The sequence below is a fragment of the Silurus aristotelis genome (assembly GCF_946808225.1).
Source record: "Silurus aristotelis genome assembly, chromosome: 22".
Taxonomy (NCBI): Eukaryota; Metazoa; Chordata; class Actinopteri; order Siluriformes; family Siluridae; genus Silurus; species Silurus aristotelis.
This window is the reverse complement of record NC_139595.1, coordinates 14,546,009-14,558,959: the sequence shown is the minus strand read 5'-3', so window position 1 is coordinate 14,558,959 and position 12,951 is coordinate 14,546,009. Positions and strand designations below refer to the sequence as shown.

The window sequence follows — 12,951 nt, the reverse complement described above, 5'->3', positions numbered from 1 at the left end:
TAGAACCTAAATGAAATGAAATTTCTTCTACTATTTCACATCCAAATGACTGCTGTGGAAAGGATCTATTATAAAAGGTTTGTGAAAGACAGGCTTGAGCATTACATACACGTTTAACTCAGTGAAAGCTTGCTAGTAAGAGACACTTTCAGTCACATCATTTCTAGTAAATATGACAAAGATTGCAGACTTGGACAGAAAAAATTATACTTTTGCATCAGCAGGGCCACTGAATTACAACGCTGGTTGTGGCCTATAGCTTTCGCACGGTACTGCACATTGCAATTAGATTCATTTAACTACATATACAAATAAAACACTATCATTGTTTCAAAAACAAAAAAAAATTAACTTAAAAAAGCAATCCTGATCAACAGAAGTAAAACAATAAAAAATCAGTGGATTTGTCAAAATGTAATGTTTATAATAATCTAGGTTCATGTTATAGCTCATCTTTCAAAAGCACCTAGCTTCATATTATTGGGGGGGGAAAGTCCCCCATCTGGTGGTCACACCTACAAACTACAACATGGCTTTTGCTATCCAACTGATTCTGTACCATTTAAGATTATACTATGAGTACTTTAAAAAACTATATTAAAAAAAAACAAAAAAACAAAAAAACAAAAAACAAACAAACAAAAAAAAAAATTGCTTTGGCAGCGAGTTATAATGCCCGAAAACGTTAATTCAACCCATGTAAAACTAAAACTTTAAAGCATATAAAGCAATAGCGCGCATCCAAAAATGGTCTGCAAACACACTGTACTATATGAATGAAAAACACGACACAAACCCAAGAGGTTTGCAATAAAACATACTGCATTACTAGAATGGATCTTTTTTTTTTTTTTATTCAATATTTTTTTCCAAACATGTACACAGGGATTTTTTTCTTATTGTTACAGTATATACTGTATATACATACACATTTGTGTATATAACCATCTAAAAAGTCAAGGGCATGGGATATGGCTGCTGTGCGTTTCAAGATTTCTAAACATCAGTCATGTTCTGTCACAAATCCACACTAGCGGGAGAGGGGGGGTGGATTCAGCTAAACAATCGTACAATGGGGTGGGGAAGTAGATGTGGGACTACAGCTATCTCCAGTGCACTTCAGTCAAGGGAGCTGGGAGGACGAAAACACGTGTTGGTGCTGCTGCCAAAAGATCAGAGTACAAGTGACAGTGGAGGAGCTTCACAATACTGAAGAATATGCGTCGAGTTACACATATTACTACAGGAAGTAGACATTAGTGTGAGTGGTGCATGATTTACAGTCGCCTCATTGATCCCATTTATACGATAGACGAAAGCTTCAGTACAAATGAACCCAGCTCAATCTACAATACCGAAAGGGAGAAACCTACACATGAAGGCAGTTGATTACAAAAAGCCAAGTAGCACAGGGTGATTTTACTGCTACAGAATCACAGAAACACACATTGTTGTCCCTCCCAAATAAAAAAAAAATAAATAAAAAAAAAAGACGAATGAAGACTTGATTTCACGGGATGACTTTTTATATTCTGTTTCCTAATTTAGGATCTTAATGCATCAAGCGGCTCGTTGATTTCTTTCTAATGGCGGGGTGAAAAATAAAATATACCCTCAGCCATCTTGCTCCAAGCCGTTTGCTTCGCCTGACCCCAGGTCTTTGGTACAATCCAGCATTTTGTGTTTTATAGCTCAGAAATCAGCTGCTAATACTGGATTAAAATCCTAACAGATTTACACCTATGAAAAAAATGGAGGGAAAAAAAGAGAGAGGTCTTGTTTTTTTTTTTTTACGCTAGGCGCACTCGAGAGTTCGTTTCCCGGCTAAACCAAGAAGCACCTGATCACTGAGTGCTTGTGTGCGTTTGAAGACCAATGGCTTGTGGGGAAAAAAAGGAATGACAAGTGTGACGTGTCTGAAGGGACTGATGTGGACTTGAGAGAGTAACAGCTGCTAAGAGATGACTGGAGCCTCTACATCATTCCCATCTGCAACAGCGAGTTGGCATATGCCATGGGTTTAACATTTGGATGAGGCTGTGGAGACAGAGAAAACAGAGTTAGTCATTTAAGTATATCGCAGTTCTAAGTCTTTGAGTAATATGGTACATGTCTTGCAAGTGAATAAAACAAAGGGAAAACAAAGAGCAATTAGATATTGATAAATATATATCATATATGGGCTACACAGCCATCGTTTGAGTATTGTTAATTATCTATAGTAAATTTACAGAAAGCAGTAAACATTAAACATCATTCTAATCCTCCAACACCAAATTACACATCAGATAAACAGTTAACAACAATAAGAAGAAGAAGAAGAAAAAGGAAAGAGGAGGAGGAACTTGCATCTATGGCCTTTTTTAAAACAACAACCACCACATCGTTAATAATCATTTTGGGGATTTTTTGTGGGTTATAGTCTGTAAATTGTATGACAGTGTTTTAGCACCACCTACTGGTTGATTCACAGAACGATCGTCTATTGCTTTTCCACAACACAAATTTACTGGCTACAAAGCATGAAATCTGAGAAAGCAGTCATTGTATTGGGAATTAGAATTTTGAAAGCCTTGTCTGATCTAAATCCATGGTCGAACAAATACACTGCACTCAAAGCACCTTGCCCTGAATGATCAGTTTAATGCAGTGGTGAGGAAAATTTCTGTACAAAAAAAAAAAAAAAAACAGATAAGCTGCTACACCAAACGACTCGATCATTTACATCAATTTGCACATATGACAATGTTTACATGTACACTTACCCCGAAAAGCTATTGAATTATCCAATGGGACCTACCCTAGATGACCAAGTGACTATAATACATACAAAATCAAAAACATGTCTAATAATTGATATTTATTCCACTTTTTCGACTGTACAGTGTGGTTAAGAGTGAAAATACTAACCACAGCAGTGAACTGGTGGAATTCAGGCTTGAGGTCAGATCCCCTGAGGTGAATGTAGGCTCCCTTGTTACCCATTTGGTCACTACAGGCAGAAAGAACGATGCATTACATCACAATAATTCTCCTAAACAAATCTTTGACATGTGCACGTGCACACTCTCTTAAGTATTGAAAAACTGATGTTCCTGATATTTCTTGAATAATGTAAAGCAGACAAATTTTAAAAGAAACTTAATCCAGCCTGCCATTATTACATGATCCAACCCTGACGAGGCCAATGGTCATTATAATGCATTTTCATTAACTAACCTTCTCTTTTTTCCACAACACTGGTGAGACACCAAAGACTTACAATCATAGAAAGTGTACACCATATAGCAAAACTTAAAATATAAACTTAAAATAAAAACTTGAATTAATGAATAATGTGAGGATAATAAGAGCAGAAGTGGTTGGGGGTTCAAACCAAACCACTCTTGGGGGGCCCTTGAACAAAGCCCTTAAGAAATGTGGTTATATGCATCACTACTTGTTTCGAAACAACACAGATTATTACAGATTATTTATTACAAATAAAGGAATGTGAACGATGACGAATGTAAGAGGCAGCAGGAAATTTGTACGTTAAGGAAAAATAAATAGACAAATACTATACCAGTAATTGGGTGCGGAGAACACCGTGATGCACTTCCCTGAGTGAGTGACCTCATAGCCCTCAGCCTTCACCTCGTGACTGCGCACGATGTACTGCAGCTTGTTCTGTTCTAGGAAACGTTCCGTTACGTCGGGCCCGAACTGACAGCTCACGCCACGCTTACTGATAGACCGACCGTTCTAAAACACATTTTGGAACAAACCTTCAACTTGTGCAACCAATGACGCTGTGAAATTCCTTCTGTCATAGCATTGTGTCACTCGAATATCTCTAAAGAAACTTCATATATTTATATGGCATCATCTTTTTATATAATCGTCCAACGAAACAGCTTTCAAGCAACAAATGCTAAATGCTAAAAACTAAATAATCACTTATTACATAAAGTGCTTACATTTTAAATAATTTCCTATTACATCTGTATTTATTAATAATTAGAATATTAGCATACTGTTTAACAGATTATTCTTAATATTAATTTTGGACAGAAGCATAAAACTGGTAATATGGATAGTTTTATTAGACAACATAAAGGAGAGGAAAAACTATATCCCACAAGCCATTTTAATATTTTAACAGACATGGTTTTAAAATTGGAACGCAAACTCACCTGCGGCTGAGGATCTGACCACAGGAGATCGCACATTGCACCTGAACAGTTGAAAGAGGTGATCAATTAGTAGTGGGCAAAAAAAACAAAACAAAAAACACAATACAATAGTTTGAACTCGTACAAAAGGAGTTTCCTACCTGAATCTGGAGGCTGTCTGTTTCTTTCAATCTTTCGAAGGTCATCTAAGGTCACGCCATCTTCACTAAACAGTCCTCCGTGCATTACCTAAAACACATGCAAGACACAAAGTCAATTAACCACAATAACAAAATACAGATGTTACTCATAGATTTTTCTACACCTTCATTTCAGTCAGAATTTATACACTGCCAGTGTTCAGATCAGGACCAGGGATTCTGTTTGGGTCACAGCAAGATCTTTCTCTATTTTCGTTTCTATCTATTTTCTTTTGCCCTACGGCACGCTGAGGTGCACAGTCACAGTTCAAAATCAAATAAAAGGATGCTTTTTGTAAGATATTGTTTTAGGATTGATCATTATATCCCCATGTGGGTTTTCTCAGTGTTCTCCGGTTTCCTCCCTAAAGCATACAGTAACTGAACTGACTAATCCAAATAACCTCTAGGTATTAAATGAAAAATAAAGAGGCTGTTACTTGTTACATATACAGTATCTCACATAAATAAGTACACCCCTCAAATTTCCCTGCTTGTTAGAAAGATGGGGTCAGGAAAGGTTGGCTATGATTGAGCGCCCCTGTAACAGAGAGGGTTAAGGGCCTTGCTAAAGTGCCCAATAGTGGCAACTTAGCAGAGACTGGGCTTGAACCTTTGACCTTTGATTTCTCCACAGTTTAAGTGAGACATTAAACTAATCACAGTCCATCCATAAAGAATTCCATGTTCGGTTGATCCATGGACTATCATAAAATGCACACGAAAGGTTGCTCACCAGCACTTTGTTGTTGATGCACTGTGCGAGGGGAAGCCACTGAAAGACCTCACTGAACAGCTGGAACATCTGCGCCGTGTACTTGGCTTTGACCTCACCTTCGAAGCCGTACATCTGATTCATGTTGTCTGTTTCGTGATTACCTAGGGAGGAATTGGAGGTTACTCGCTTACTCTGAATAAATATGTGCATGCATGGTAATGTGAAATGCTGATGGCAGGTGCACACCTCTGAGTAGGTGGAAGTGGTCTGGGTAAAGGAGCTTGAAGCCGAAGAGCGTGAGAATGACCTCCACTGAGAAAGAACCACGGTCCACAAAGTCACCGTTGAACAGCTGCAGCTTGTGGTTAAGATTTCTTAACGCGATAAGCAGGGTGTGAAATACATCAGGACCGCAGTACACAAGCGAACATAATGTTTTATTAATTCCCCAGAAAAGGCACAAGTGCATGTAGTTCAGCTACTAGTCTCAGGCTACAATGTGAGCCACACTATTTTAAACTAAGTGCACTAGCTATATCTTTAGATTGCGTAGTGCTGTAGTGGGGAAGCATGCTGTTCACCTGTAAATCACATGAACGCCTCGAGGAAATCGCTAGTACAAATTGTCTGCAGACACTTTTCCTGCCTAGAGAGAACAGTATAGGGTTCTAGAAAGATCCTGTAGTTCCTCTTAAATCAATTCCTCAATCCACATTCTGGTTGGATCTGATTCCCAGCATTACCAATGGTATAAATAAAATCTTGGTCACGCGGTATCCACACTAACGTTTTCTTTTGTAAAAGCCCCCCCCCCCCCCCCCCTTCCCCCCTCCATACACACTGCGTTTTCAGTGAACGAAAAAGTAGGTATTTAAAACCGCTCTCCAAAGTAAATACATTTGAAGACACCATTTTGGTTTGCAGTGCACACTGTGAAAACGGAGGCTTTTGGGGGAAAAAAACAACAAAATAATAATAGCCTTTTATGCCACGTAATCGTGTTTTTTCTTCAACAGCAGGGGGAAATGGCGCGGTGTGGATGAGCAACTTCTGGAAAACGACTGAAAGAATGATAGTGTGGACACGGACGTTTTTAGATGTATTAAATAACGTAGACTAAACCAGCACTGGACAGAGCTCCTCCACCTACTCCAATTGTCACTTCAAATATTAAACGCTGCTTCTGAATAGGATCCACTCAACCAACCACCCCCCGACTTCAGATCTTGCGCACTAGTCCTAAATAAATGGAACAAGCATTTACATTTCATGCTTTGAGAATGAACTTAAAGGATACGTATGGACTGGTCGGAGATGGTAAGCCGTTCAGTTCAAAAATGTTAAGGAGGTCGTAGTATTGGCCGTGCGTGTCTCCACAAATAGTTATTTTCTCTGTCTTGAAGAGGTAAAAAGAAAACAGCCACCATATTAAGTCATTCGTGAATATACTTGTAAGTAACAAAGAAAACATTTTAGACCTAATCACAAAAACACTCATGCCAAACCTTTAGTGTTCTGTTCATTTCTTACCTCTTTTAACGTAATTTCAACAAGACTGGGTAATTTGGATAAAACATCTTTTACTTGAACCAGGATCTGAAAAGGAGTGAGGAGTCGATTAGTCTTGGTGTTCGTTAATCTTGAAGCAGTGCTGCAAAAGCTTGAGCTGTTGTTATTCAAGTCTGAACTATTCATTTACCAAAGGTAGTGTGTTTGCGCAATTTCGACAGCAAAGCAGAAGTTTTGTGAGCTGATCTAAACTGATTATTATAATAAAAAAATGACAGTACACTATTTAGCAAAAGAGAGCAATTAACAGTACCATAATGTATACAATTTACAGTATATACACTATATTGCCAAAAGCATTTGGTCACCTTTCCTGCTATATGTGGTTCTTTTCCAAACTCTTACCACAAATCTGGAGGCACTCAATTTTACCAGACATCTTTAGTTCACTTTAATAAAATGTTGCATTCACTTGAACTTGGAAACCCAAAACCTGTTCCAGCGTGGCAATGCCCCTGTGCACAAAATGAGCTCCTTGAAGATCTGGATTATATGCTTTGAAAAGTAAGATCTTGAGTGGCCTGCTGTAGAGCTCTGATCTCATCCCTACTGAACACATCTGGGATGATTTGGAAGACTGACTGCACCCCAGGCCTCCTCACCTGCATCAGTACCTGCCTTTCATAATACCCCTGTGGCTGATAAACACATATATCCATAAGCACACTCCAAAATCTTCTCTGAAGAGTTGCGGGAATTAGAAGAGCAAATTGGGACTAAATGTGGAATGAACAGGTGACCCAATACTTTTAGCAATATAGTGTATGTGACAGCAAAATGGTCATACTATTTAAAATAGGAACAGCAAATTAAGAACTTGATCCTGCCTCAAGTTGTGAGGTTTTACCTGGTAAGCACACTTCCTGTGCAGTTTCTTCTGGTCCTTAAACCACTCCATCAGCTCCTGCATGAACTTCAGCGTGACCTTACCATCTTCCAGTTTAGGGCCTACATACTCATCCTCAATTGCTGACAAGAAAATAGAGCATTTATACCAAAATATGATAAAAGTATGCATGTTTCTCACACACATTCTGCACCTACTGCTTACTCATGTTCTCGATGTCTAATGAATCCACTACTGATCGCTTCAGTTCATCACTAGCGATGGCTCTCTCGAAGGCCTTCTGCTTTACGATCTTGTTGCACTCTTGATATTTCATCTTGGCGTCCTTATCGTTGGGTCGCACCCTCACTACCTGTTCTCGACAAAGAGGGGAGCAAATGCAAGAGTGCAAGTTTTGAGAAACAGTACATCGTTGCTCAAACACTTTATATGACTTTAAGCAAAATATCTTTATTGAATACATGAGTATAAGGTAAAACAGCTGGAGGACTGAATCATATATAGTGAATATATGCAAATCGTGCCCTATCACAAATCAATTTAAATCGACACACAGCTTGCACCTGTAGAAATATATATTTTTTTTAAATCTTGTGCCTTACACATGTATTTACTACATGGCCCTGAGACAGACAAAGTAAATGTTGTGACTCTATACAGAGTAAATATTAAAATCTATGCTTTTAACACTACTTTTTCAATTCATATTATTTTCCTTTTTCAAATCCTCAGTGACTTTTGCACACTATATGCCTTAATGACCTCGCTCTGTGACTATGTGTGGTCTTCCACTATATATACACACACACACACACACACACACACACACACACACACACACACACACACATATATACACACACATTTTAGGGTATCATCTGAAAGATTTGAAAAACATACCGTTTCATAATCTTTAAGCGCCGCCTTGAATTTGCCCAGTGCCATGTTAGAAGTGGCACGCCGGTAATAGCCCTTGATGTAGTTCTTGTCGATCTCCAGGGCACGGGTGGCATCTGCCAGGGCATAGCCATAGCACTCGGTGCGCAGGTACGCCAGGCTCCGGTTACTATAGTAAATGGCATTGGACGGATTCAGCTCCAGCGCCTCCGTGTAATACTTGATTGCATTCTCGTAGTCTTTTTCTGGAAAGAAGAGCCAAAGAATGAATCACAATCTGCCTGTTTGGAGTCACCTTTCTTTCAAAAGACATTACAGTATGCGGATGGAACAAGATGCTTTTGTTATTGACACAATAAACATTTGGTGCAGAACAAAGTGCAAACTAATGGAACCAGGTTTTGATGATGGACACATACTTGTGGGGCAGTAAATCTCATCAATAATAACAGCTGGGCTGACACCAGTCTGTCCCATTACATACTGCATGTCATCCAAACCTTTTACCTGGTTAACTAGTTAGTTGCGATAAACTTGCTTTGCTTGGTTACTGTGAGGACATTCATTTGTGATCTACATCAGGTGATCTACAACAGCTGGTGCGCAGAACTCTGTCATTTCAAAACCGTAAAATAAACACAACCTTCTTGAAAAGTAGGAGGTAAAGACCTTTAATGTAATCAGATGCTGTAACCCGAGTCAATGCAATTTTTTTTTTTTACCACAACGTGCTGAATAGAAACTTAGCTGTTTACATAAGGGGCAAAATTGTCAAAGTAACAAAGTTTGAGAGAACAGGCAGAAACTCTGATTAGCTTTCACAAACAAATGATCCATTAAACTTGATATCATTTTCTGATTCAGTTATCAGAAAACCACTGTGATTACAGGCAGCACGAGAAAATTTCACGTTTTACATCGAAGATAAAAGTCAAGTCAAGTTTATTTCTATAGTGCTTTTCACAACAGATATTGTCTCAAAGCAGCTTTACAGAATTTTAAGAGTTAAAAGGTGAATGGTGTGTATTTATCCCTGATGAGCAGCCTGGGGGAGACTGTGGCAAAGAAAATCTCCCTTAGATGTTATGAGGAAGAAACCTTGAGAGGAACCAGACTCAAAAGGGGAACCCATCTTCATTTGGGAGATATCAAGAGTGTGATTATAGTCTTATACGAGTTAATAATCGTCATATCGATACAAACTGAAAGAAAGCAGGACCAAGTCATAACATTAATCAGGCCAGCTGGTTAAACGAGGAATGTTGATTATTATATTGTGGCACCTGTCAAACAATAGGATCCATTAGACTGCAAGAAGACAGTCGGATCTCAAAGTTAATCTGTTGAAAGCGGAAAAAAAAAAAGGGCAAGTCTAAGGATCTGAGTGACTTTAAAAAAAAAAAAAAAAAAGGGCAAGATGACTCATGTGGACGACCAGGTGTGTTTCATCACTTAAAAGGGGACAAGATGATACAAGGTGCACTACAGTAAGCAAGCTGGCAGAGTCGACACAAAGCTCTATACATTGTTCTGCAGTGAAACCTTTGGTCCTGGCATTCATGTGCATATTACGATGGTGCGGCCCAATTACACGCCGACATAGTAACATTGTTCCTATACACAACACTGTATACAACTGCTGTACTACTGCACATACAATGTACATATTGCAATTTTTATACCTCTCTACACATATTGTGCCGTACATACATCTGCACTACTATTGTATATATTTGCATCTATATATACACACATTTACATATTTATATATATTTAGTGGACTTGTATATTCAGCTTTTAAACATGTCTTTATGCTATATCCTTATCACCTTTTTGTTGTACCTTTACAACAGTGTCTGCACATTTTTCCCTGACTTTATGCACTGTACATATGTTTACATGCTGTACATATACTTACATATTTAATTTGCACTTGTCATTTTGCACAATTGCTCCTTCTGGTAGAGGCTAAACTGCATTTCGTTGCTGTGTACCTGTACTATGCAATGACAAAGTTCTTACTTTCTATAAATCTATCTATCTATCACCCCCTGGATCTCAATCTGATCACCAATTTGTGGCTCAACTGAATTAAATAAGTCTTATTCATAGAGGCAGCAAGTCACAAGATAAAAGATCTGCTGCTCAGCCCACCTTTAGGAGGCCCTATAAAGGTCCAGGTGCAAATGGTAGCACAAAGGAGACCAACACAATACCAAGCAGATGGTTTTAATGTTATGGCTGATCGGTGAATATGAGGGTTGTACAGTAATCAGTAAGAGAAGGTTTGGCAGAAGATTTTGGAAGCTTGTTAAGGGTTTTAAGCATATTTGAATGATTCTAAGATATAAAGCTATAATGAAAGCCCTCGCAATATGAATGAATGAAAGACACTCTTAATTTGAACTGGTCTGTTACTGTAAAGCCAGCAAGCAAAATCTGCTGATCCACAGTGTGTCTCAGAGTACAGATACTGAATAATGTAAAGGAAACCAGTTGAGTACTGGAACACTAGCAACCCAGCACCAGTCTCCATCATGTCACGCTAGTTAGCACGTTGGCTAATAAACACCACCACGTTACAAACTTAGGTATTCAAATACACAAGTCAAACCCGTTTGACGACAAGTTAATATTAAAGAGAGTTACAGAGCACCGCGATCTCGTGGTGGATTTCCGCTACCGGCATCGTGACTTCAGAATTCTCTAGCAAAGGCTAACTATACCGCCTGACACATGCGCCATGCATTCCGAGAACACAAACACTTTCCGTCTCATAAAATGCCACAGATCTGCGTTAAGGTGGAACAGCCATTCCTTTTTGACTGCCATGCGTTTGACCTTTACCTTTAAAGTAATTATTTGCCTTCTCCTTGAGTTTCTCAGCTTCAGCACTCCGCTCCTCCTCCGCCATTTTCTTACTGTCGTAATCCGACACGCTGGTCGTCAAAAGTCAAACGATGGTCGTAAAAAACGGTAGTTTGCGACACCTCGTTTTCTGCGATATAAGAAGCTCAAAAAAAAATACTATTATTAATAAAAATAAAATTTATAATTATTATTAATAATATATTATGATTGGTAGTAGTAACCCATAAGGAACTCCAACTAACTAACTAACAAATAAATAATAAACAAACAATGAATTAATGAATTTTATATAAGCAAATAAATAATAATAATAATAAAAAAAATTAAATAAAAAAATAATTAATTTAAAATTGATTTATTAAATATTTTGAATAATTTTGAATTAATACGACAGGAAAGTTTTTGAATCTTAATATTTCGTATAATACTTGTAATATTTCCTCAAGGTCTGTAGGGGGCGCTGCATCTCTACATTGTGTTTTCATTGATCACTAAGAATAAATCTAAACCACATTCATATAATAGGTCCGGCCAACTACATGTGCTAACTCAAATGTCTTTTGTCAAATCCTAACTGATTTAGTTTTTTTTTATTATTCACATGTGGTCTTTTGATCTGGGCTGCAATTCCATTTTATTTACACTTTCTGTACAGTTTCCCTCACCATGTGGCATTCTTGGAAATTAAACAAAGACGTTTGGGCCCAGTGAAAGCTGCTAAAAGGGGCCAAAGTAGTGCAGGTGTCCAGTGTTACTCACAAACAGCCTTGCCATCTTACACACAAACACACACACTGTCCTCATCTAGTGTTTGTCAAAAACATCACACAACCTTAAATTAAAACCTCACAAACTCATGTCTGCTGTGTAGAGGTTATTGTGCGTCACATCTGCAAAGACTAATGATCTAGGCGTGGATTTTAAAATGTTATTTTCTTTTTTCTTTCCCCCACAAAAAAACTGATTTGTAGGTTTGACTTAATTAGTAGAGATTTTACTATGTGAATAAGTTTACTCAGAGAAGGTGAGACACTGTTCAGCTTTCCTCCTGTGGATCCATAACATGACTCAAAGCAGCATAAATGCGAGACAGTCATCCAAACAGAAAGGAAGTGTGTGTGTGTGTGTGTGTGTGTGTGTGTCGGTAGGGGGTCCTGTAATTTTGACTCACTAGGGGTATCCCATGCTGGAGTGATTCAGCAAGCCTCATCAAATGGCTTCAGAAGCCGGCATTATTTTTAAGTGCAAGTGAACTTTCGCTCACCGCAGTGAGAAAAATGAGTCTCCACCACATTCATTCCTCATAGAAAGTAAAAAAAAGTGGACCATTGATTCAGGTGAGAGACAGGAAAGAAGAACTGAATGGAAAGAATCCCTCACAGGAAGTTGTTTTGCCAACATGAAAGGGAAATAGGGAAAAAAAAAGGAGCGAGGCGTGTACAGTCATAGAATCGTCATAGAATCAAAAGATCAGATTATTATTATTCCTCCTACTTAAATATGGCATATTGTACCGTGACAGAAACCTTAACCTATGACTTCTATGGGACTTTTTTTTATATGTCTTTCTATATGCATAATTTGTGGAACTTTTTTTAAAACTCCAGCTCACCTGTAGAAAGGTAGACTCACGGATCCAAGGTTTCATGGTTCAATACTGATCTTAGGTTACTGAACGCGTGGGATTGCTGTGTA

The 12,951-nt window shown here is 38.3% G+C and overlaps 1 protein-coding gene across 1 annotated transcript; it reads right to left on the bottom strand.

Moving 5' to 3' along the window:
* Nucleotides 1–1,776: 1,776 nt before the first annotated feature.
* ppp5c (protein phosphatase 5, catalytic subunit) lies at nucleotides 1,777–11,378 on the bottom strand. Its single transcript, XM_083525868.1, has 13 exons — nucleotides 11,233–11,378; nucleotides 8,389–8,630; nucleotides 7,693–7,840; nucleotides 7,489–7,610; nucleotides 6,603–6,668; nucleotides 6,370–6,468; nucleotides 5,319–5,424; nucleotides 5,091–5,233; nucleotides 4,316–4,403; nucleotides 4,176–4,216; nucleotides 3,566–3,744; nucleotides 2,911–2,992; nucleotides 1,777–2,037 (listed from the first exon to the last, which is right to left on the bottom strand). The coding sequence occupies exons 1-13, from the start codon at nucleotides 11,297–11,299 to the stop codon at nucleotides 1,975–1,977; spliced, it is 1,446 nt and encodes a 481-aa protein (XP_083381994.1). The 5' UTR covers nucleotides 11,300–11,378; the 3' UTR covers nucleotides 1,777–1,974.
* Nucleotides 11,379–12,951: the final 1,573 nt, after the last annotated feature.